Genomic DNA, 26,062 nt, shown 5'->3' with positions numbered 1-26,062 from the left:
CATGTACATCTGCTTAACTCTTGACTTTTTTTTCCCCCAGAATCCACAGGATGTGTACAGACCAGTGTTAAAATCTACCCTCAGCCATTGCAAACGGCCAAATTGCCTTGTGATTAACGCACAATAAAAGAATGTGATGGCTTAAAGAAGCTGCAGGAAAAGCTGCCCAGTGAAAGATGGGTGTATGGCGCACTCTGTAATTAAGCCAGTCTGCACTTGATGAAAGTAGATCACACTGGCGGGCCATGGCTTCACAGCCAGTTTGTTTTTACGACATAATTACAGTCCAAATCAAATGAGAAGATTTAATATTGCACCACAACGAGCATGTGTCCAATGTCAACAATGACACTGACCCCCCTGAGGCAAGGTGTGCATGTGTATGAGTGTGAGGGGGTGTGTGTGTGTGTGTGTGTGTGTGTGTTTGAGGGAGGGGGGGGCAGGTCAGGCGTCAGGAAGCCGACAGCACAGAAGCTTCCCCACCACAGCAGCTATCTACCTGTGTAGGAGCCTACCTGGGAGGTCTGACACCAGTGGAATTACACTGACAGTGGGACAGAGGGGAGTAGAGAGGAGGAAGAGTTTATCTAAGAAATAAAAAGAAGGAAGAAGGAGAGGGGGAACTCGACGTCTGAGGAAAAAAATGATCGAGAAGAGGTTAATCTAGCTGAAGGACAGGAAGGAGAGGAAACGGAAAACAAAGAGCCGAGAATGAAAGAAGCGATGTTATGAGCAAGTGATGAAGTGACTGAATGAGAAGAGAAAGAGAAGCAGCAGACTTTAATATGCAGACAGCGAGGGTGTGGCTGGAGCGTAAAGATAAATAAACGTTTTGCTTGACTGTGTCTCCATGGTGAGGTGTCGGCCAGTGGTTAGGAGGACTTGTGCAGTCACGACCCACTAAGTTTGTATAAGCGCTTAAAAAAACCCGAATCACTCGAGGACAAAAAGGGGGAAAAAATCACTGTTCAAGTGAAAAGAGCGCTTGTGAAAATAACGGAAACTCTAATGACTAATTGTCAAACAATAGATTTCAGGCTTACTGTAGCCGAGGAATCCTTTGAATATAGGTTGGAGCAATTATAGCATCTGAAAGTTGTCATTTCTGTTTTGAGGTGGGTGCTGTTATGATGCTTGACGACATGGTTATGCTGTAAACGACCAAAACCTCCCACTGAGCGGCTTTTGAGTTTTCTTCCCACTGTAAAAAAAAAAAAGTCTGCATTTCCTGTCCTCTAGTTAAACACTCAACACAACCACAAAGCCTTTGTTCCTCTGGGTCAGATTCTCCCAGAAGAGAGAATCGTCCCCAGCCACAGCTGTTGAATGACCACCATCGACCACACTGCTTTCTGTCTTCTGACCACCCTTCTAAATTGCTCTTCTCTCTATCCAGTCCTCCCTCCACCCTTCCCCTACTTCCATGCCTCTTTCCACCCCTTTTTCCTTCTTTTCCCAAGAGCAGCCAGCTGGGCTGGATTTACTCTGGTCGGCGTGTCGCAGGGCGAAGCGCCGTCTGCTCTTTGGGCGGGCAGCGTCATTTGACTGGGTCCTGGTCAGGGCTGGCAGATTACTAACTGGATATCTACAGAGAGGCCAGTGGGGCCTGAGCCCTGTCATCCACTGGAAAGCGGGGTCTCTGCGGTGACCCCGTGGTTCTGTGGGGCCCAGGACACGAACCACAATCCCTGCTGACACCCTGTTCTCCGAGGACGCGGTTTTACTCCAAATCGTGATTTCCCATCAACTGCTCCGCGACAGACTGTCTGTGACTGCAGGCCTCTGCCCAGCGCTTTCTAGCGAAGAGGATACAACGCCACCTCACTAGCGGTGCTTGTGGCCACATTTCCCCCACGAAGCTGGGCACGCAGGAGGGGGCCTTCTTCTGCACGAGCTTAAAAGAGAGCTTTTTAAACTCGTGTGACATGTGTACTGTGAGCCGGTGTCAGAGAAGTGACGGGGATGTCTCTGATTACATGGAGAGCAGCCCTTTTGAAAAAAGAGACAGTTCAATATGGGCACAAGGTTGCACCAAAATAAGCTGTATAATAAGATGTTTAGGGTTGTAACGTGATTTACAGTTTTGCAAGTGGAAACTCGCAGCTTTGTATTCAAACTTGTCCATCTGAAAAGAAAATGTTTAGGAAAACCATAGAAAGCGCGTCCGCCGTGTAGTTGGTGAGAAATAGTCTGAGCAAATATTAACTTTGATCAATCTATTTGTATTTTATTTCTCTCGTTAAAAACATCTGCAGCCACAAACAATCCGCACAGTCACACTGTTCCAATTGTTATGTCAATAGTTATGCCATTGCTAGGATAAGAGCTGTGGGAATGTGACATCTTCTCAACATGCACATTTCTGCTGACCAGAATCATCAACATGGTACCCAGATGTCAGCCTTCAGGCACAAACACACACACAGAGTCAGCAGAATCACAGTCAGATTTCTTCAAGCACCAAATCCATCATCTGAGTATTTGTAGCTTCTTATCTGGCAATCCAGAGAATACTTTACAGTAATAAGTTTTACACAGCGAATCGCTCGCAACTTTGGGACATTTTGTTTCGGCCTTTGCGCCGAGAGCTCCTCCTGATTCGACTTTCTCACACAAACCCACCCAGCGCGCGCCTCTTTTCCTTACGTTACTCCACCACCTCCGCCCTACTGTGGCGTTTCTCCTCTCCCTTCTCGAACTTTCTCTTTGAGCACGCGCGTCCTGCACACGCACTATTTCTGTTATGCTATCCAATGGCCTGGAGGCTCAAGTGAGGACAGACTTGACTGCTGTTGGCCTCATATCAAGAAATACCTGATGGGTCCCTGCACTCATGCCAAGACTCATTTATGAAGCGTGAGACCGTCAACAGCCATCTTCAGAAATAAAAACCTATGAGTCACATTCATAGCATTACTCTCAATAAGAACAAAGGAGTTCTACTAGCAGTTATCGCTGAGATTCCATGTAAGGTGTTTTGTTTACCCGTGAGCTGGTGTCCTAGCGCGCTGTGAAATATGGTTTATCAGATTCTAATCAAGATTCTGTACTTACCATCCATCTGTGTCTTGTCTTGCCCCAGCCTTCGGCCAAATGTCTGCGAGGCAGCGAGATTTCTCACTGACAGCATGATAGGTATTTCTTGAATTTCAACCATAAAGATATCAACTTGGAGAGATCCAGCTGAGACTGCGGTTCAGTCAGCAGGACATTCAATTTCATTTCAATCCAATTTTATCGGTCGTGGCAGATGGTTGCCCCTCCCTGTGCATGGTTTCTTCCTGTCAAAAGGGAGTTTTTCTTTCCCACTGTTGCCAAGTGCTTGTTCATAGGGGGTCATCTGATAGTTGGGGTTTTACATTACAATCTACCCCACCTTGAGGTGACTGTTGTTGTGATTTGGTGCTATATAAATCTCGAGATTGAACATGACTGATTTAGTAGGAGATTTCTTACTTCCACTGTAAGCACAGGGAACATAACTTAAAACTGGACAGCATCAGAGAAATGCTTAATTATGCACTTATAGTATCTCACAAAGAATTTGACAAATCCAGCAGCGCAGTAGTCCAGCTCGCCATGCACAGTGTCATAACCCTTTTGAATATGCTTTTGTCTTCTGTTGTTGTGAGTCAGAATGGATTATCTGATCTGGCCTTCTTTTTTTGTCTTCTGTTCCAGCAGTTTCACTTCATACTTAAATATGATCATAAGACATGACTCCTTGCTTTAACAGTTTACCACATCAGTAATATCCGTAATCGGTGGCCAGAGTTTGGTGTGGTTTTTTTTTGGACAAAATGCAATAAAGCATATAAGGATAAGCAAAGATTCACTGAGGAGTAGGAATAATGTTTTGGCTCATCAGTCCATGCAGGGCCATAATGGTGGCTGGAGCCTATCACAGCTGCACACTCTGCACAGGTCCAATCAAGTCCAACCATTCATATACAAACAGCAACTTTAAAGACACAGATTAACCCATCGTGCATGTTTTTGGACCGTGGAATCAAACCTTTCTTTCTATAAATTCCACAACATACAACGTTTAGATTAAAGGTAAGAGTAATTGGGTTTCTGTTTGGCTGGCGTGTGCTTTGTATAGTTTTCATTCATGTTGCAATCTGCAGATCAGCAGCACACTTAGAACCAACATCAGATTATGAGGTTATACTAAATTATGAGCAGCTGTTTCTGTTGGTTTGTACATAAGTGTATGCAGAAGTCAGTTTCTCGTGTGTGTCGGCCCAGCGAAATGATTTAAAAAATAACTTTTTCTTAATGCCTTACAGAGATGCCTGCCGCAGTTCCGAAAACGGATGACTATTCACATTTTAGACGTGCACTGAAATTAAAAGTCGCGCACAGTAGCTGTTCCACGGCCGCGTCCGAGTCAAAGGAAGAAGAAATAATCAGAGAGGAAAATTGTTTCAATCATAGAGCAATTGCAACATTTATTGAAGTGTTGGCTTTCTTGTATTGATTTTTCAACACATTACAAAAATACATATATGTTCAAAACAGCAGATGTGTACTGTTCTGAAATCACTTATTTTTTCACAAGGATGCACCCCCCCCCCCCCCCACCCTCGCCCCAAAAAAAGAGAACAAGGAAACTATTTTGTACAAAGAGTGTAAGTGAAAGTTGTGAAAAGTGAAATATGAAAATGTATTTAAAATTACATTTTAATGTGCTAGCACAAGACCTTCAACCAACCATGAGGATAAACACCAAAAAAAAGAAGAAGAAGAAGAAGGAGTCCATGAATGTCTGATAAAATGATTCGATAAAAGTATTCCTGCACAAAACCACTGTATTCGTTTTTCTCATTTTTGAAAATCATTTTATTTTACACCCGTGGAGCATAGCTTCACCAAAAAACAGCAAATTCATTTAAAAAAAAGAAAAGTGAAAAAAAAAAAATACTTAAAAAGATGAAGATACCAAAAGTCAATAATGGCACCACTGTTAGAAAAAAATGATAACCTGGCATGATTCTGCAATATTACATTAAAAAAAAAAAAAACCAAAAAATCTGTTCATAGAGTGAACAAGCAATCATACAGAAATATATTCATGTAGATAAAATCCCTCCACCAGGACAATCATACAAAAACTGCTATGGCATTCAAATCATTTGAGAAAACATTGGAGGAAAACAATAGTTTATTATCATTTTTAAACACTTACACAGAGTATTTCATTAATGGCATACTTCAACACTGTAAACATATTGTAAGACTGAATGTCCATGTGTGTGTGTGTGTGTTTGGGACACTGTGAGGGCTCCACTCTTCCAGTTGCACCACTCACTTTGGCCTAAGTCTGAAACTGGGCTTTCGGGGGAACGTGCGCGTTCTCGACAGAACCTTGATTCTTTTGCAGTCGTGCGTCAACACGTGTAAGCAAACTGAAAGTAGCTCTTCAGGCAGTCTCGCTTTTCAAGTCGATTTGATAAAATATGTCAAACTAGCAGGTAAGTGGATAGCTTATGAAGAGCTCGACAGCTTGTTCCTTTTCGAAAATCATTAAAAGAAACAAAGAGCGCTTTGAATTCAAGGTACCGCGTAGTTCAGTTTCTTTAAAAAACTAAATGGCACAGATAAAATCTGAAAATAGGCCAAAATGGGAGGTCAAATCTTCAAGTGACAATGCTTTTGATGATTGAGATTTGCAGTAGTAAAATGAAAGATGTATTCTCAATCTCCTTTCATGTGGCTTTGCTGTCTCCCTCCCCTCTCACGCTCACTCTGTCTCACTCTGATGGTCTGTTATAAGATGTGGCGAGTAGATGTGCATTTGGTTACAGAAAAAAAAATACACTTTTCATATGCTCCCAATTTCATTTGAATGACTATTCTCCCTGGTCAAGGTCTTGCTCTCTCTCCCTCCATTTCTTTCTCTCGCATCTCCATTTCTCAGTTCCAATCTTTCATTTTATGCTCTGAGAATAGCCCCCTACTCAAGGTCGGCCGGCCATCCCTTAGTGCAGCTGTGCTCAAAATTATCATAACTCATTCAGCCTCTCTTTATATATATATATATTACAGATTCATTTCAGAATGAACGATGCAGAAAATAAAAACTCCAATCCCCAGAAGACACGAACTCGCACACTGTCTCAAAATCTGTTACTGACAGTTAAACCCGTATCACTTTGTGAGGCGAATGAACAGGCTTCCCTTTAAAAGCAGCGCTAATACACGAATCTGAGCTAGTGAACTGTGAAAAGACGCCGTCACAGAGAAGGGCTTAGAGCGCGCCGCCGAGAGGAGAACGCACGCCCAACACGGACTGATATGAATTTCATCTGAAACCATTTTGTGCGCCGTGAGGGGAACACAGGAAGTCGACCTGGGTCAGAGAGAGTCGCCGTGCCAGACATGAGCGGGAGATGGAGAACGATTTAGAGAGTGTTGAAGCAGGTTTGGATTAACAAATTACCTTTAAGTAAAGCACACATCAGGTGGGGTCGTGGGTACTCGGACAGTCTGATAAAGCAATAATGTATGGTAGTTACATTTAGCATATACTGTGGATGACGCAAGCAGCTGGTCTTCTGATTGTTTAGTCTCGGCCATATTTCATGGTCAGTCAGGGCTACTTTTACATATATAAAAAAAAAAATAATATATTTACAAACCATAAACAGGACTGTTCTCCTTCTCACATTAATCACAAGTAGTCTCAATTTATTCAACATATTAAATATGGTGGTTTTAACCTACACTGGGAATGTACTGAGCATCAGTTAAGGGTTTCTCCATCAAGTGCAACCTTTATTTATGTCCTTTGTGAAGCAAGGACAGCAATACAGTAACTGCATTTTCAAATTATTCACATGCCAATGTTGAAAAGGACAAAAAGTAATAATAATTCCCTGAATAAATTAATAGGAACTCACCAGATCTCTAAGGTAATGCTGGATTTTTTTAAAAATCCGCCATATTGTTTTATTGTCAGGCTGACATTCAGTGCTTTGAGCCTGTACGAAGGGAATGGATTGTAGTCCGCTGCTGCAGTTAATATAGAAAACAATTATTTATTTATTTATCTTACTTTTAAAAGCTATCTGCTTCACACAAATTTATTCTCACTTGATAATAAGCTTCCTTACAGGAAAAAAGAATGAAAATTTGTATTAAGGGTGACTTCTTTTATCACATTTTTGTAAAGAAAATTCTATTTTTTTTTAAGCACATTTCAAAACTAACTCCATATGAAATCCCACAAAGATGTACCTGCACATGCCAAATATCATTACAAAAATCCAATAAATACAGAAATTATTGCACAGTAGAAAGGCTCCATGGATTCCTAACTGATAAAATCCTCAGACGGTTTGCCAAGAAACACCTAGTTAGGCATTCTAGGCAAGTTCTCATTAAAGTTTCCCTTTGTTTATATTCTCAGGTGGCAGTTTCTGTGACGAGGAAAAGAAAGAAGAAAGAAAAAAGGATGAACATCAATCATTCTCAAAACATTTTCTAGAGAGATTATCCAGCCAAGCCCCATTGCAGAAAGTGGTTATAAGGATTTTGTGTGTGTGTGTGTGTGTGTGTGTGTGTGTGTGTGTGTGTGTGTGTGTGTGTGTGTGTGCGTGTGTGTGTGTGTGTGTTTGGGTACACTGTATGCTGTGTAACTAATGGCTGCTGGCTTAACTTCTGTCTGCTTGCTCCAATTTGACCTCGCTGGCCATCAAGTGTTCACCATGCCATTTCTTCATGTGTTTCTCCAGTGTGCTGTAGACACTGAAGGGCATGTGGCAGATGTCGCAACGGTATACCTCTTTTCCATATTGCCCGTGGGTCTTCATATGGCGCGTCAGCTTGGAGCTCTGGGCGCAGGCGTAGCTGCACAGGTCACACTTGTAGGGCCGTTCCCCCGTGTGGCTGCGTCGGTGCACCGTCAGGTTGCTGCAGTTCTTGAACACCTTGCCGCAGAACTCACAGGTGTCGTTCCTCCTCTCTTTGGAGCTTGGAGGCCTGCCGGGTCCGGGTCCCCGCAGGAGGTGTGGGGTGCTGCTGCCACTGCGCCCTGAGGCACTCCCGCCTTCCATTAGCTCCCCAGGTGGGGTGGAGAAACGGAGGCTTCCCGTTTCTGAAGAGGAGTGCTCCGAGGAGGTGGCAAACGGCGACTGACGGGAGTCAGTGAATCCCAAGAAAGGTTCTCTGATGAAGTGGCGCGAAGCAGCGTAGCCAGCCAGCAGCTGAGAGTAGACGTTTTCCGGGGAAATGAGAGGTATGGTCGGGGGAATCTCCAGCTGTTCTTTCTCGATCTTGATCCTCTTGTTGTTGGAGGGGCTCGGGCTGGTGATGGGGGTGGGCCGCCTCTGGAACAGCCCGGGAAAGCACTCTGCTTCAGATACGCTGATTCTGCCATTCATCACAGGCCTCTGGTCCTCCTGCTCCTCTCGCTGTCTGTCAGGTTCCCTCTCATTTTCTCGTTCTCGTTCTCCTTCAACCCCCTCTCCGCCGTCGCCGTTAGGTTGTCTCTCCAAGCTTCTCTTGTTAGGGTTAAGTCTAAGGTGATTGTCCAGATGGTTGTAGGGGTGCATGATGCCCACCCCGCCACTGTCGTTTACTCTATCCCCACTCGGGGGCTTCTCACTGGGAGACTGTCTCGAGCCATTTTCTCTGTTCTGGGTGAACTCTTGGGAGTCCTCGCTTAAGTTGGAATCTGGCCGACTGCCATTTTGCAGTTCTTCCTCCTCTTCCTCTTCCTCCTCCTCTTCTTCTTCCTCTTCTTCCTCCTCCTCCTCATTGTCCATCCCCATTCCTCTTGCATCTCCCTCCCTATTCTTCTCTTCACCCTCTCCCCCCTCCCCTCTATTTCCCTGTTCTGGTGAGCCAGTTATGGCCCCAGACTTGTTGTGCATATGTGTCTTCATGTGCCTTTTAAGCTTGCTGGCCTGAGAGCAGGCGTGATCACATAGATGACACTTGTACGGCCTCTCACCTGTGTGACTGCGTCTGTGGACGATCAGGTTGCTCTGGAACTTGAAAATCTTGCCACAGAACTCGCAGGATTTCGATTTCCCCGGGGCCTGGTTCTGACCCTGTGTGTCAGGAGGGCTCGAAGAGCCGTGTCCCCCCTGAGAGGTGGGTGGCTGAGGGGGATAGGTAAGAAACGGCGAGAGCTGGGATCCGGGCTGGAAAAGCGTGGGACTCAGGAGGCGATGCATGGGTGGCACACGGTTGGGTGAGAGAGGAGGCGTGGGTCCACCGTTGTTGGTTGTGTTGCCTGCCAGTTCCCTCAGCCGACGGGAGAAGTCCATGGGCGGGTGCTCCATGGGGGTCATTCGCATCACCCTCTCGAAGGCACTGGGGTGCTGTGACAGCAGCCCCATTTCCTCTGGGCCCAGCCGCTCACGAGGTGGTCTTGGGGGAGGCGGTGGGCTGACAAAGGGCGGTGTCGCGGGCAGCCGCGTCTCCATGTAACCCGGAGGATGGGGGTGATCCCTGAGCTGGGGTCCAGCCATGCGGAGGAGGTGGAATGGGTTGCTGGCATCACCAAGGAAAGTGGGGAGAGGGGAACGGGGCAAGGCGTCAGCTCCTGGGGGTGGAGGAAGAGCCATGCGGGGAGTGAGGGAGCAGTTGACTGGGTGGTTGTCCAGGTAGATGCGGATGCCATGGGTGTGCTGGGCGTGCTGAAGCAGAAACCAGGCACTGGTGAAGGTCTGCTTACACGTAGTACAGATGTAGCTGGATGGCTCATCTTTTTCTGTGGACCAAGAGAGGAAAGAAAATCACCATCAGTGATGAAACAAGAAACTCAAAAATCTTTTTTTTCCTTCGACAACTAAACCAACCCATAATATTTTATTAAACACAAGCAAATGAACTGCGCATTGTTTTTCGGTGTGTGAGTGTGAGTGTCTTCTGTGGGCTTTTGTGTTGTCTCTGTGTGTGTAGTGTATGAAATACATGTGCAGTCAGGGCATGTGTCTACAGGCTAGTGTAGGTGGCAGGTATTGCCCTTAGGCCATAGCATATTATGCTAATTCTAATGTCAGCTTGGCTTTAATATACAGATCCATCTCGTCTACTTTGTCATTTCCATATGAAGAAAGGGTAGGCAGCAGTGGAAAAGGGGGAAGAAGGGAGGTGGGGGCGGCAGCTGGGGAAGGGAGGTGAGATGTGGAACTAGAGAAAGAAAGCCACTCAAAAGGAAGGAAGGAAGAGCGAGACGACGTGTAAACAGCAAGAGCCGACACTGTATCCACATTAAATAAAGCTCTACGTCACGGATGCAATAACAGCAGTAAAGTGATCTGTTGTGACTCCGCATGCAAACACACGCACAGAGCTATATGCCACACACTGACAAATTGGCCCTTTAAATGTTGAGACTTAATAATGCCAAATGAATCTATCAGTCACTGTGGCGTGGCCCTGTCAGCCTGCTTGTGACTCATAAAAAGGGCCTTCGTAGAGATTCATCTAATTCAACACAGGCTCGTGCTGGAGAGGCATTTCCACATTTCTCGTGTTTGCTCACAAACCATCTGCATCTACTTTATCATCAGTGGCTACCGCGAGCGGAGTCGAGTTGGTACGGTGGTCCCAAAGTTTGAAGCCCGCCAGGGACAAAACAAAGACGGGAAAGTTAGTAGCGCTCAAAGTTTTGTGTGATCAAGAAAGCAGTCCTGAACCATTGGCTGACGAATATAAAACACACATTTCCCCTTTTTCCCCATTTCCTTTTTCACTCGTCGTCTCCCTTCTCTCTACACCTCTGTACACACTCGCACAGATTCACACATACACTCGCGCTGTGGAGAACAGATGAGCGAAAGCTGATGTTGGATCAGTGTCTAGTACAGGAAGCTGATTTGGCGGTGTGATTGGTTTGGCTTTCCCCAGGGGAGAGAGGGTCAGAAAGAGTTAATGAGGGGCTCATTTACTGATTCTGTCTGTTTTTCTCTGCTATTAGTGGTGCTCTGGTGTAGCCATCGCTCTCGCTATTTGTGTGGGGTGGGACACGACCTGACTCCCGCTACTTAATGCGTATGCTCGAGCGTGTGTTTGTGAACGTGTGTGCGGACATGTATGTGGATGTATTTTTTTTGCGTACGCCTGTGTGTATGTGTGGGGCGAGTGGCGGGCTGCCTGCCCGTGTTTAGTTTGGCTAAGCTTCACACGGCCGCTTGGCAGCAGAGAGCTGGACAGCTTAACAGCTTGGACGGGGAGAAGAGAGCGAGAGAGGGAAGGGGAAAGGAGGAGGAGGAGAGGGGGTAAGAAGAGAGGTGGAGGGACTTTAAGGGCCAGACGTGCTTGGCTAAACACGCGTGCACGTACGCATACACACAGACAGCACACATACGCACACACGGGGGCTGCTTACATGTCCCCAGGGAGCAAGTTAGGTGTATAGACTGAATAATCTCATCAATGCACAAGGATCAATATTAGATGAAAATGTGAGTTTAAGAGAAGGACTGGTGATTTCTTTTTTTTCCAGTTTTGTCTACATTTTTGTCAGCGCACAAGGCCTCATCAGTACAAGTTATCCAATCAAACAACACCAGTCCCACAACCTTCCAGCCCCCCACCGCTACAACAACACATTTGCATCTTGTCATATCTTACACAGCCGTGCCATATGCTGTTAAAGGAAGCGTGGCAGCTAATAGAGTGGCAGCTGATGGCTGCTGCCTAATGACGGCCAAAGACAAATTTCATCAACTTCCCAAACAAGCAAGCAAGGAAGGAAGCAAGCCGGGTGGGGGAGGGGGGAAACCGAGACAGGGGGAAAGAATAGAAAGCAAGTGCTGTGCTGCCAATTTTGGTATCAAGTAAATACGGCACCGGTGTTGTCGATATCGATACCAATACTGTTACTTTTAACCCATAAAGCCAGCTTATGTAATGGAGATCAGTGTGTCATGACTTATGAGATGAATCGTCAATGATTTGCGAGTTCTGAACTCATTTTAACGATTTTTACTTTAATAATAATTAATTAACACAACAAAACACAGCTTTTCATATATTTTGAAACTGCGTTTTTTTGGGAGCCTGTCTCTAAAGGACTGTGGCTAAACATGTCATAAACTATAAATAAAATAAACTTGAAAGACAGCAAAAAGAAAAATCAGACATCTTTTGTAGTGTATGAGGTGAATAACACAATCTAACACAATTCAGTGAACTCACAGGATAGAAACAAAGTATCAATCCTATCATTCTAGTATCAATCTGATACCAATGCCAGTGTTGGTACATCTAGGAATCACCAAAGGGACGAGAGCGGTAAAACAAAGCCTGCAGCCTCCCTTATGAGTAACATCGCAGGGCACTACCTTCTTGTTGCTCGCCGACTATGAGCCATGACACACACAGCTGCACAAATAAGTTATGTTACAGACATCCTCTCTCCATTCTTTCCTCTTATATAAAGACTTCCACACATGCTGAGAGAGCGTCGCTCGACAGTGCTCCGGCCAATAAAAGCCTTCATTAAAGAATCACGGTGGGCCGTGTCATGCTTCAGTTTGTGGTAATTACAGTCGTCTGCCTGACACACAGGCAGGGACCCCTCCACCGCTGACCGCCAAGGTCAACTACCAGTTAGAATAGTTACATTCTGCTCTCTACGCGATCGCTGATGCTGGACCTAATCGCCCAATTTACTCCAGCACGCCATGCGCGCACAGACACACGCAGCCTTTACACACACACACACGCATTCAGCGTGTGTGTGAATGAGACTGAGAAGAGAGGTTAAATGAAATGGAGTCACAGCAGGATTCGGTAATGTGGTACAGTGCATTTTGCTGTTTTTTTTTTTCCTTCATTTTGCTAGCAATAGTGTGGTTTGTAAATGTTCTAGTGTAATGGGATTCACCTCGAAAAGACTCCCAGCCCAGGTGTTCACTCCAGCAGACTTTTCCCATGAAAGAGAGGAATACAATACAGAACTGAGACCAGCTTAGGAGGGCAACTCTTTGTCCTGTGCAACAAAACAAGGGCTAAGGGCCAGGAGGCCTGGAGGAAGTTATTAAAACATTGGCACATGCGTGGAGCTGAGGTGGGCCAGTAATAATGCTCTCCTTCTCTCCTGGGTTGTTTTTTTTTTTTTACTAAACCACCAGGCCAATTAACCCAGACTTCGGGGACTAAGATCTGAGCTTTACATCAGATTTTATTCTTTCCAGATTGCCTTTTATAGCCATTATTTTGCCTTAAAAAGTACAAACAAAATGCCAGTGAAGGAAGGGGAGCCATGACATTGACTGCTTGCATATGGCCAGTGTAGTTGGCTGGTAAGGGTTGACGTAGACACCAGGTGTATGGCGGAGACATATGGAGTTGTGTTTAATTCACATATTCCATCTCTCCAGCTTGTCTGATTTATATTTCAAAGCATGGGCTTCCTCCATTTACATTACACTTACATTATGAGGCCTTTATCGGGTGTGCTAATCCACACGGACTTATAATAAGACCACAGAAGGATAACAGAATTCCACAGGCTCAGCCTTCAACGAGAGGGGCAAACAGGAGCCTCTCTGCTGAGTGAGAACAGCGAGTGGATGCTAATGAATCCTCGCTGATGCCAAATTAACTCTCAGAAAGCTCAGGGAAATACAATCATAACTGAAAATAAGTAGCGATGAATTCCAGACCGTCAACTTCTGGACAGCACCAAACCAAACAGCATGAATGAAAAGTGTAGAACAAAGTTGTTTTAATGTAAAACAACCCAAAAAAGAATAACCCAGTGCAGGTTTTTGGTTGTTAACAAGAAAACAACTGGGGTAGAGAGGATGTGCTATACTCGGCGTCTCACACACACACACACAGACACACACACACACACACACACACACACACAGACACACACACACACTGCAGCATTCCTGGGGTTCACGTTCGCTGTACTGCTCCAACATTCCATCAAGGGCGACAGAACGCCACAGCGACAGATTTGCATACAGAACAAAGCCGCCCGCCGGCTAGGCCACTGGGACACAAACCTGCGCCCCTGCAGCCCCTCCTCTCCTCTCCACCTCTGTGCACGCACTCACACTGCCTCTGATGCGCGTGCACACGCCTGCACAAGCCCTGGGAGTACGCATGTGTGCACCTGTCAGGGGTTAGCTGACACCTCTGCTGCTGGCAAAGCAGCTTCTCATTAGCATGGCTGTGATCTAGGGGTCCCCAGGGGTCCCAGCCTCCTCACCTCACCCCTTGCCCCCCCACAAACCTCTGCTCCTCTCCTCCTCCTCTTCCTCCTCCTCCTCACTTCTCCCAACTATCCCTCTCGCTCGTCCTCCTCCTCCTCCTTCTTCTGTGCTGCACTCCCTTTCTGCTCTTGATGGCTTGTTTGTCATGAAGCAGACTAATCAGGAGACACAGGGCCACGCAGATCAACTGTGGAAGCCTGTGTGTGTGTGTCTGCTTCACAGGAGATAGGGAGTTTGGACGGTAAACTACAGTACAGCCCCCGCTGACAGTCACACATAGGTGGGTAAAGAAAGAGGGAGATGGAAAGAAAGAAATAAGTGGAGAGACTGTGGAGGGTGGCAGTAGTAGGCAGGGGGTAAGGCTCTCACACAGTGTGGCTGGCTCCATGCTAACTCAAACCAGCTTTAGCCTGCTAACCATATACATCTGTGTGTGTGTGTATGTGTCTGCAGCCAATATGACCAGCTGAAATGCCTGACAGCCTCAGATGGGATTTTAAAGAAACAGCACTCTTTTTAAATTGTGGCAAACTCAGAGCCACACACAAAATATATATAAATATTTATTATGATGTGTTTTACTATGGCCTCCTTTCTTTTTTTAATCTCTTCACTTGTCTGCGTGTTTTCTCTCTTTTCCCTGTCTTTCTTTTTCTCTCACGCACACACTAAGCACCTGTACATGCTATCTGGGTACTCCACCCTGACCCTCATGCCTTTTGCTATGTGGGTCAAATGAACAATATAAGGGATCGGGTATCTCCAACAACTTGATCACAGACACGCACACACACACGCTGACTAGGTCCAGCTGCACAGCAATGCATGAGTGGAGGAGGCTCTCATGTAGCACGACTGAGGGAGAATGTTACCGCCATGAGGCAAGCTATCCCAGCCAGGGCACGGAGGACACGCTGTGAAAAATAACTGGCAAGACCTCTCCGTCAGTAAAGAGCTATGACTTTGGCTCAGGTTCTAGGACAAAGAGGGAGAAAGAGGGAACGATATAAAGTAAAAGGGGAGAATAAAAAGAAAAAGGGAGCTCCATAAAGTGCATTAGCTAAGCCCTCTGTGCCATTTCTCTAAGCCTGACTCATCGCTATCAGCTCCTAACTGGTCCCAGCGCCTGTGTGTGTGTGTGTGTGTGTGTGTTTTGGGGGTCTTTGAACACACTTGTGGGGTCTGCTGTCTATCACGTGATGATGACAAATGGATGACACTCAGTCGTGCTTGTGGTTGAAAGAAGATGCAAGAAAGTCGGAGTGAGATGGAAAAGGGGATTGAAGGAGGGAGGAGAGGAAAAGAAGTGGAAAAAGTAGAACTGCACGCAGCGTGGAAAGAAAACAGAATCGCACTTTGTTTTTGTTGTTTTGTCTTTGTCTTTATCACATGCATTTCAATTTTCAGGCAAAAATTACATCCACTTTAATCTCTTGTTCCATCTCCTACCCATTTTACCATGACACAGAAGCGCGAAAAACAGACAAAACATAAACTTAAAAAAAAGGACCCAGTAGCGGCGGCGTCACCGGGTGGGGGTGATGAAGGGAAAATTCCAACAGAAATAATACGAGAACTCAAAAACCACTTTCACAAACAAATTGAGAAATTGAGTTAGTGGATTCGCACAAGGTTTGTTGAAAATGTCCTTCCCTCTAAAATGGGCAAATACGTCATTCGCGAAGGCGGTTTTTACAACCTCAAGTTGTTTTCAAAGTTTAGCCACCTGTAGCTGCCACGTGAATGAGTAAAACGCTCGCCCGTGTCAACATTTTCACACGGAGCAGGTTTCTAAACACTCTTAACCTAGAAAACTGAGCTTTCTAACAAACCCAAGCAATTAATTTTTTTCCTAAAATTACCCAATCAGTTTTACAGTAATCTACTGAAACAGCAAGCGAAACTACAAAGAATTGAGACGAGACTTGAATTGCATCACACGGTCACAATTTATGGGTGTAAATGTTTTTTTACTCATACTTTTACAATGTCTTAAAATAGAAACATCCTGAATATTTTCACGTATTGTCTCAGACATGAGGAGCAAACAGCAGATATCACCGGTTCGTTGGAGGTTTTACATCCAAATGAGTTTCACTTATACCCACAGGGACACTTTGTCCACAGAGCCAATTTGCTATTCAGCGGCGCTAAATAGCGAATTGACTTGTGACATGTGAGCGAAATGTGCGTAATTAAAACAATGTAGGCATTATAAAATGATGTGAAAATGTGAGCTTTAATATGGCGAACATGCTGAAATGTAGTGTTTGTCCTGACTTGTATTAAAGAACACATCCTTTTGCAAATGTCTCCCAAGGATGAGCCGTCTGCATTGACAGACATTATATCTTTTGCAATGTTGCTTCTGTGCCTCGGTTTTGTGATCTATGTGTATCTATGTGGCATTCCATGTGCCCTATATGTGTTTGCATGCATGCGCCCCTTGTTATTGTGTGTATATCTCGGTCTACCATTCTGTGACGGGGTGAAATATTCTTTCAGCAGTAGTAATGATTCCCAGCTGGCTTCTGCCCACTGGAGCCAAGAAGCCAGTCCCGCTTAACTAACAGCCCACAGGAAGACACCAGCATGGCCTTGAATGGAACACAAGTCCTTCCAATCTAATTACCTTACTATAAAACTCGCCTCTTGCATGTCACAAAGGAGAAGACCTTCGTGATCTGAGTTACTATTAATGAACACCTTTTTCTATATAAACGATCAATTCTGTTCCCCTATTTCAGGAACAAAGCAGAGGCAACAAGAGAGACTACAACAACGATTGCATGTAATTAGTGCTAGTTCACTAAAGTTGTGTTACGGGGGGGTAAAGTTGGACCACAGATTTACATTATTCTTATCTAACTCGGGGTCGAAAGGTAGTGTACATATTTGTTCATCAAATATGAGGCTAAAGCCAGGAAATTGTGCACTTGGTTAACAGAAAAACTCAGCACAGCGGAAAAACGGGGAGCTTGGGCAGTCATTTTCACACTTCAGCTCATATGGATTAAATAAACGAGATATAGCTTAGAAAGCTTTAAAGCTGACGGGCTTCTCTTAGATTTGTGGTATAGTTGGGTTTTCCAACACGCTCTCATATCATAGTCACATGCGGCCATTTTATCAAACAGGAAACAGCGGTTCGTGTCTCATTTCGGAGGTGTTTGCTTTGCCCTTATTTGCCCTTTGTTTCCATTTGGCTGTTTACCTTTTCTTCTGCTGTTATCTTGTTGGGCTGTTTTTTCAGCTAAAGCATCCATTTTTCAGTTGGGTGATGTTCGTTTTGAGGGCTTCGTGCTTTGCATTTTTTTTAGTGAACTTCTTGGATACATTTGGGAAAATTCACAAATTTAAACCTGGGGTTTGAAAAATCATGCTTAGCACTACCCAAAATGCAATTAAACGTGACCGTAAAGGGCCCCGAAGCATCACATGCATGCAGGCGTCTACAGGGGATGATTTGAGATCTGTTATGCTATTCCCTTAACCAGCATGTTGAGCCACAGATGCCACTGTGTATACCTCGTGTGTATCACTGTGATTTATCACGAAAAAACGCACTGATGCCAGCATTACAGCACAGGAGTGAGCATGTACGGAAAATTTTTTTTTTTTCTAAAGATCTTCTTTTTAAAGGAAAAATGTTCCAAAACTGTACATGTTGAGATTTTTTGCCTTCAAAGATAAAAGGGTCATGGAATGTGGAAAAAACTGCAACATAGTTTTAAAATTGCTTTTTTTTTTCTTAAAACATTTCAGTTTATCAGCTATTGTGTAAATGGATGGTTGGTAAATGTAAAAGTTTATTGAAGGTTTTGTACTTTTTTCACCAACAGAAAGGGAAAATATTTGGAGTTTGATACTTGAGATCAAATTAATTACACTCCACTGCACACAAAAAACAAGATATCAGTAAAGTTTATTTTCATTATTACTGTCTCTTTATGCAAATAAATGAATTGAAACCAATCAGCCTCTGTGCCCCCCCCCCCCCCCCCCCATGTATTTATGCATCTCTCCCAGCTATATAATGTCTTGTGATCCAGTAAAGGCCAGCGGCAAAATGCTAAACGTTATTTGTAGTTGTAGCTGTCATGTCTCCAGGGGGAATTCTGTTTTTTATCTCCTATCAGTTCTGAAGAATGCCTCTGTATGTCAAACCATCTCCTGTCCCACATTGTGTCTAAAAACAAAGCCTCTCAAATTACCTCATGTAAAAAAAATGTAAGCACGAAGATCTGAAAAAAATAAAAATAACTACAGTTCATCGAAACCACATAATCTACCAAAGACTTCTTCTGACACAAGGACAAGTCAAAACAGGATACTAATTTTTTTTCAAACATTTTCAAAGTATTTTGTGGAAATTCAGTGTATTAAATCATTGCTAACCCATTTTATTAATGTTGAATACATTGTACTATCATTTCTACGAGCATGACTAGAGTTAATTCATGCCTTTTGTGATTTAACTTGTATTTTGCCAATATCAAAATCACTGTTCCATTTTTATAACATGAATATAATGTTGTCTTTTTTATATTTTAGGTAATATTATATATTTTCCTCTCTAATATTTTACAAGTAATTTATGTCAAATGTAATATTAATTTCTGAAGATTGCAGCTGATGTAATCTTTGGTAGTGCTAAAGTAACTCAAAATAGATGATCTTGGTAAGGCCTGCTGGAAGTTACTACATAAATGAGAAATCTTGGTATTGCTGCTTCACAACAATAAGGAGTGTCTGAGTAGAGTTTTTTTTCTTTTCAATATAATTCTATAACTCTGCCACTGGCTCCTCTAAGCAGCAGCCTTTGCAGGTAGGGAGAGAGTAGACATAGATGTGCTGTAGATTAGCTGACCTTGGGTACTTTGCTAAGCTAAGAAATTTCAGGTGCATACAACATTTTTTCCAGAGTAAAAAAATCTAAATGTTATCTTGCCAGAAAGGATAGTTTACAAAGCCTGCAGTTGTGGAGAACAAAGACTGCACTCCAGCTGTTTCAAAATGCTGGCAGGAGACATTTACGGATACATTTCAGGTGAAGTCTAAGTAGCAAAGGCTTCGTAAATAATGCTAAGTGCTAATGCTATTCAGCAAGCTAACAGAGGCTAAACTAATAATATTCTGTGTAATTAGATGGCAGAAAAGTAGCAAGAGGTGTCAGTCTAGCTTTTATTAGGCAGATAACATGAAGTACAGGAGCCTGGACAATCCTCTGGTCAGTGTTTAGGGTTTCGAGAGGATTTTAATGTGTACCAAATTAAGAGCTAACAATTCTCAAACAGAAGGAACAAATGACAGGTGTGGTCTTATATGTTGCTAAGCACAGGTGAGGGGAGAGACAAAGAGAGCAGAGCATTAGAGGCTGAATAAGGTTAATCTGTTCAAATAATTATCTAGCCCATGTAATCACTAATAGTGGGCGTAAGTGGACAGATACTAATACACAATAATACACGCCATTTTTACATGGTTAAGAGGTTAAAGGCAGCCAGAGACTAACCGGAACATTTTATCCTATATTATTAGGAAGTATTATCTAACTAATCTAATGTTTGTTAGTTTATATATATATATATATATATATATATATATATATATATATATATATATATATTTGTAAAGTAAAATCCTAAAAGTAAAATGTATGTACATACATTTTTTTCTGCAGGATTTAAGCAGTTATGTGCAACATTTACATATCTTACTGCAAAGTGGGACATAATCTCAGTTTTAAAAAAATGGAATTGCAGAACAGCAACAGTCTCTTTTTCCTTAGCTTTGACAAAATATTAACATAGAACAATGATTTGTTTTACTCCACATTAATTGAGGCTTTGATGCCTACATCTGTTCTGTGGCAGGATGTTTTAATCATCTGCTTGTATTTCTCTTTGAAAGATTGAAGATGGAAAATAAAAAGCATTTCCTCACAAATTTTCAAAATCACCTGACAAACTATGTTAAAGTTATCTATTTATTCAAGTTTACTTTACCTGTTTATAAACTGTAACAGTAAAATCTAATTGCGTTATTCCATGTGTAGATGAATACTTGACCGTTAGTTGGTCATCAGCAGCATGGTGGAGGTATGGTTAGCCCTGTCACCTCACAACAACACAGGCATGATTCAGACCTGCTGACTGTGTTCTGTGCAGGTTCTCTGCCAATGAGAGGATGAGTTTTAGTGGTGTAGAGTTCTCCAGCTTCCTCCCACAGTCCAAAGACATGCATGGAAGGTTCTAAATTGGCTGTAGGTGTGAAGGTGAGCACAAATGATTGCCTTTCTGTGTCAGCTCTGTGATTGACAGGCAATTTTTCCAGGCGAGAAGAAGATAAGAGATTGAGAAGAAGAATAGGTAGATTGATGGTCATTTTTAAATGGAGAATATTTTATCTGCACTGCATAATATGGTGTTTTTATTCTTTTCTGTGTAGGTCTGCGGTGCCAGACTGGGACACAATAGGGACTGATTCTCCTTCACACACCACCTTGTTATTGCCACAGTTTGAAAGATTTGAACGGTACAAGATGGCGTTTCCTGAGAAACACCCTGAAGGCCTCAGTGGAGGTAAGCTGAAGGCAAGGCTAAGCTCACCACCTATTTGCTGATGATTCATGAAGGCTGTCTCTGTAGAAGAACCTTGAAGTAGAGTTTTCAGAGACGGTCAATCTACGCGGATCTCGTCACTGCACTAGGGCTGGATAAGGTGTCAAATTAAAATTAGGGTTAAAATTAAATTTGGGTGAGATGATCTGTTTATCCCATAAAACTATGCCAGTGTTTGTATCTCTCCAGCTTCTACCCCTTCCTTTGCATCTCTCATAATTTTTTTCCTGCAGCATGGTGGGAAAGCAAAAGTCAGTGCAATAAGTAGCAATTCAGAGTTTAAAGGCATACGCTAACAACATGTTAGTTGACAAAGGTTCTTCCCACTACACACGCCATGAAGAATTAGACTTTTTCTCACTAGGACTCGACAATGGTTCATGTCACCACAGCAAAACCATTAAATCCTTTTTTTAAATATAGTTTTTTGACTTCTTGATCTCGTGCCAGCTGCCATATTGCCTGTTTAGACTCACTGATGTCATACCACATGGGACTATTGATTTCTTTGTCCAATGTGAACAATATCACTGGCTGGAGGTTTTTAATTTGCACATGCCTTTACATACCAAATGGGTCTCAAGAAAGCAGTGGCTCTCTCCAAAGATTTAGTCGATAAATCTGAACAAGAATCTCACATCCCAACGACCCAGCACCTCTATGTTCTGCAAGCTTTTGTTAGTGGAATCTAGAGGCTTTGACAAGAGCAATATAATAGCTTTAGCTGCTTGTTAAATGGGCTGTTTGTGGTAAACATGCCCTTAAATATAGTGCACACTAAATTGATGTAAGTTTTAAGAAGCAGCTCTTCTGTGTGCCGTTCATTCGCTGTAGGGAATAAACTGACTATAGATAAGTACCTCATACTACCCCACTTCAAAGGAACCAAACTATGCCTAAAGGAGTGGAAACAAAGTAAAGTGGTTGTTATTTTAAAAAATGATGGTGACGTATGTAAAATGAAAATTGAAAAAGCTTCTGGCAAAAAAACAAAAACTAAATATGTTGTGTGATATTGATTTTCGCTCGTGAACACTCACATTAACTTTGGCAGTAAATGCTGAGATTCACATGTCCTGTATCACCATTCAGACTGACAATGCAGAGGACTGATTTTTGATCCGTATTTCCCAGCCCTACACCATATCTGTGACGACAGCAGAAACTCTGAGGTATTTTCAACCTCCACAAGAATTCAGACTTTTCCTGTCCTGTAACCCAGGAGAGGCTGAATGCATTGGCCGTGCTGTCAGCGGAAAAGAGATGACTTACTTTAACCAGAATGTAATTGAGAAATGTGCTGGCCAGTGTTTGGGCAGCATGACAGGGTGGTGTTTTGTTTTAAGTCTTTTTTGACTTGAGTTTTGTTTTATGTTAGGCAGTAAAATGTCTGAACAAATATTAAATGGATTCAGGAGCGTGTATTTGACACACTTCACTGGCATTTCTTTGAGTTTTCAAAATACACATTTTAACTGGTAATGTGATCGATTCACAAATGACAGCATGATAAATACTGAAACTGAGGAATTTGATTGTAAAATATATAAACTCACAAGCTTTGAAATTTGATGGCATCTTTCAAAAGATTTTGGCATGCGGCAGGAAAAGGTTAGCACCTAGTGGATTATCTCACAATTAATAGGGTAAATAAATAATATGATTAGGTATAAAAAGTACATCCCAGAGAGAGCATGCCTACGAAAGACTGTATGGACAAATAGTCCACAAATGTCAGAATTACATGAAATTGAAAACATTATCTATGATTGCTAAATGTGTGTACATATGTTTACACACATTACTAAATGGGGTAATTTTCAGCTCCTGCATTAAAAATCCAATGATTTTGTTGTGGAAATAACTGCAAAAGTGAAAGAAACATAACGGGATTTATGACTGCATTATTGGACATGGACTGGATAACCTGCACAAACATGAAGGCCCCATTAATACTGAATCGTACGTCCCTCTGGGGTTGCATCACGAAGGGCAGAAATCTGCCAAAACAAGCCATGCGGAGCCAACCGCTGTGGAGCAGCAAAAGTCACTCCTTCTTAAATAGAGGGTTTGAAGCATCTTATATCCTGATAGCATCTCTTAAAAAGAAGATCTTGCTTATTTCAGCAAGAAAATGTCAAGTCGCACGTGCATGCGTTCCAACAGCGTAACTCGACAGTAGTGTTCGTCCTTTCCTGCCACCCACAGAAAACACTCGGCACATTCTGAGAGAAAAAATCATGGAATCTGTTAAGCAGCTAAAATCTTAACACAATCAGGAATCATTAAACAGGTTTCTTTCAAAGCTGCAGCAGGCCAAAGGAATTCCAGAGGGTTGTCCAGAGGAGTCCTCTGCTAATATGGTATCAAATTCAAAATGAGAACAAATATTTCTCAAAGAGTTTAAAAAGAAAATTCATTTTCAATTTTTTTTAATTCAAGATTTTTTTTTAAAATTTACAGATAAATGACTGGTTTCAAAAAGTTTGATAATTACATCGTAGTTTTACCGTGATAACGTGATTATTTTCTAATGTCTCACGTATTATTGGTGCTCTTAAATAGGTTCAGTTTTGCTTTGTGTTCACACTTGAAGTCCCCGATCAGTGGTACCTTACTACAGGGGCTAACAGTGACTTTCCTTCTTTCTTTTTTTTATTCCTAGCCAATAAGCAGCGTTAATACATGGATATATCCTGTGTCAAGTGGCTTTTATCTAGTCACACATTACTGATTGTGTGATTTTCAGTGTGTCTGCACTCACAAATTTTTTTAGCATTAGCCGCCAGTGCACCTAACACATTTTTATGAAGGGCTGAGTTTGGCTCCAGACCTCTTTCCCTCTCTCCTTTCTTTCTTTCTCTTTTTCGTTTTTCTCTCTGTCTCTTATCACGCTGATACATTTCCTGCTCCTGGCACGGCTCCTGCATAGCTTATGGTTAAAGAAAGCTTTCATCTATCCAGTGCCTCTAGGACACACACACACTCGTTCACACACACACACACACATAAACACACTCACACCTATACTCACACACACACACATATACAATCACTGGTACAGGCCAGCACTGCCCTGCCAGACCACAGGCCCAGACAAGCTCCGCTGGCACCAATCACCCTGATAACATCTTAGGCTTTATTTCATTTTGGCTTGCTCTGTTTTGCTCTGGGAAAGACCGGCACATGCAAGAGGGCTTTCTGGAAAAGAATGAATTAAGCCAGTATACGGGGAGAGTGTAGCCCCTTAGCCTTGAGCAGTTAACTCCCCTGTCTTCAATGCCATCTATGGACATGACAGTGCAAGCCCTCTTTCATCCCAAGAAAAAAAAGAACAGGCCAGAGCTGATGTTTCTTCTCCATTCTTATAGATGGAAACACAGTTTTTATAAGGTAACATAATAATAAAAGATAATGAATAAGGCCAGAAGGACAACTATGAACCTTTCATCTAGAGGGTGTGTTTGCTCAAAGTGCTGAAGAAATAAATTAAATGTCCCCTGTAGTCTGGGTAATTCCAGACTTCACCAAAAAAGTCTCTAACATGGAGATAATTTTTACAATGTAAAAAAGAAAAAATTTATATTTTATTTTATTATTTTTTTAAGTTTTTTTTTTAGTAGTAGTCATTTCTCATGCAATGGGGTGGAGCCATTCAACCCAGAAATCTGTATCTCAAATCTGAGTGAGTGAATGAAATCAGATGACTGATTTGGTAAGTGAAAAAAACTGACACTGAAAGAAATGAAAGTGTAAAAAACAGAGGCGACGGTGACCTTTGCACCCATGCTTTTTCCTTCCCTCCTTTTTCCTGCTTACAGTAAATCGTTGCTGATTGCGTAGCGTGTAGGAAGAAGGCGGTATTAGTAGCATGTATATCACAGCATTGCTCTAGGAGCACTCCTGATTTATACTTAAGTGGTAGACCAGCATAAAGGCAGCCCGCGTTCAGCACGTGTTTGTCTGTGTCTAGTGTTCTCTCCCGGCATAATTGCTCAAGACAAATAAGTAGATGAAATAAAAGGAATTGCACCATGAAAGGCTTCCAATATCTCTTGCGGTGAAGCAGCCTGCAAAAAAGGGGTGGAAAAAAAAAAATACGACATAAACGCTGTCTCCTTATTTTCTTCTCGCGACCATCCCACCCAATCAGAGGCAGGACGCTAATAAGATAAGAGGAAAGGAACAACAGCGGTGTGGCAAGTAGGATTACCCCTGTCTGACTGGCTAACAAGCACCATCTCTTTTTCTTTTCACAAACACCTAATGCTAGCCCCACTTTTCCTCCCCCAAAGGCAAACACACACAACTTTTCAATAGGAAAATGGGAGCGAAAATTTCCCCGTTTATGTCTGAAAGGGGCATATGATATGTTTACGCACTAATGTCTCCGCGATAGCTGAGCACACATGTGAGGATTTTATCCGCATGTTTACTTGAAGGTTTCTCCGAGAAGTGTTTCCAGAGTGGGAGAAGGTTTATGTGCAAGTTCCCATTTAAGGTCCATGCACGTGTATACTTTAATTATAAGCACGTACTGTAGGTTCTTTAAAAGGTTTGCAACATTGCCCATCACTGATAAAAGCACACCTGTTATCAATTGTCACCACCAGCGAGGGGAAGCGAGGGGTAGCTCAAGTTCAGCGGTGGAAACACCTTGATTATAGCTATTTACACAAAGAGCATAAACACATTCAGATTCCCACTGGCACAACGTAAGGTCTTCACTTCCCTCAAACTCTTGCGCCTGTGTCGGAATCCCAAAGCGCCATCATCACTCGCCGTGCGTACGTACACATATATATAGAGCAAGGGCCAGGGGTGTGAGGTTCCTAATGCCTCTTCAGTAAGGCCGTTAAGGAGCAAAGAGTCCACACATCTGGAAGACACAGTCAGTCAGCACATGCTGAAAGTTAGCGGTGGCGCTCGCAGTCCAAATTAGTGGCGAGTTTTATTCCCCCGCTGTGGTAGGAAAATATCAAATCTGTTGCCATATGAGTGCCATAAAGCCGGCTCTGGAGTGTTTGATGCCTTCATGTGGGAGCCTTTAAGCCGTGTGTGTATGCCCGCGTGCGTGTTTGGTGGGAGATGCAGGCCTTAATGGAAGATGAGAGTCCCTGTATGAATTCTTGCATGCACATATGTTTTCTATGTGTGTGTGGCTCTTATCAGTTTATGTTTCTACTTTCCTGCACACACATGCAAATGGATTTCTTGAAATCTCTGCGTATGTGTGTGTGTGCGTTG

The 26,062-nt window shown here is 43.0% G+C and overlaps 1 protein-coding gene across 3 annotated transcripts in view; it reads right to left on the bottom strand.

Moving 5' to 3' along the window:
- Positions 1-4,428: 4,428 nt before the first annotated feature.
- Positions 4,429-26,062, bottom strand: part of bcl11bb (BAF chromatin remodeling complex subunit BCL11B b) — a 36,830-nt gene continuing 15,196 nt past the window's right edge. For 2 of the 3 annotated variants that reach the window (XM_040017016.1, XM_040017017.1), the window contains exon 3: positions 4,429-9,724. In XM_040017016.1, coding sequence (XP_039872950.1) covers positions 7,659-9,724 — 2,066 coding nt within the window. In that variant the 3' untranslated portion in view covers positions 4,429-7,658. The remainder of the gene's footprint in view (positions 9,725-26,062) is intronic. The other variant, XM_040017018.1, reaches the window with a different exon arrangement.

Source organism: Simochromis diagramma, unplaced genomic scaffold (genome assembly GCF_900408965.1).
Source record: "Simochromis diagramma unplaced genomic scaffold, fSimDia1.1 OVJJ01000802.1, whole genome shotgun sequence".
In the NCBI taxonomy this organism is placed as follows: Eukaryota; Metazoa; Chordata; class Actinopteri; order Cichliformes; family Cichlidae; genus Simochromis; species Simochromis diagramma.
This window is presented reverse-complemented; position numbering and strand designations above follow the sequence as displayed.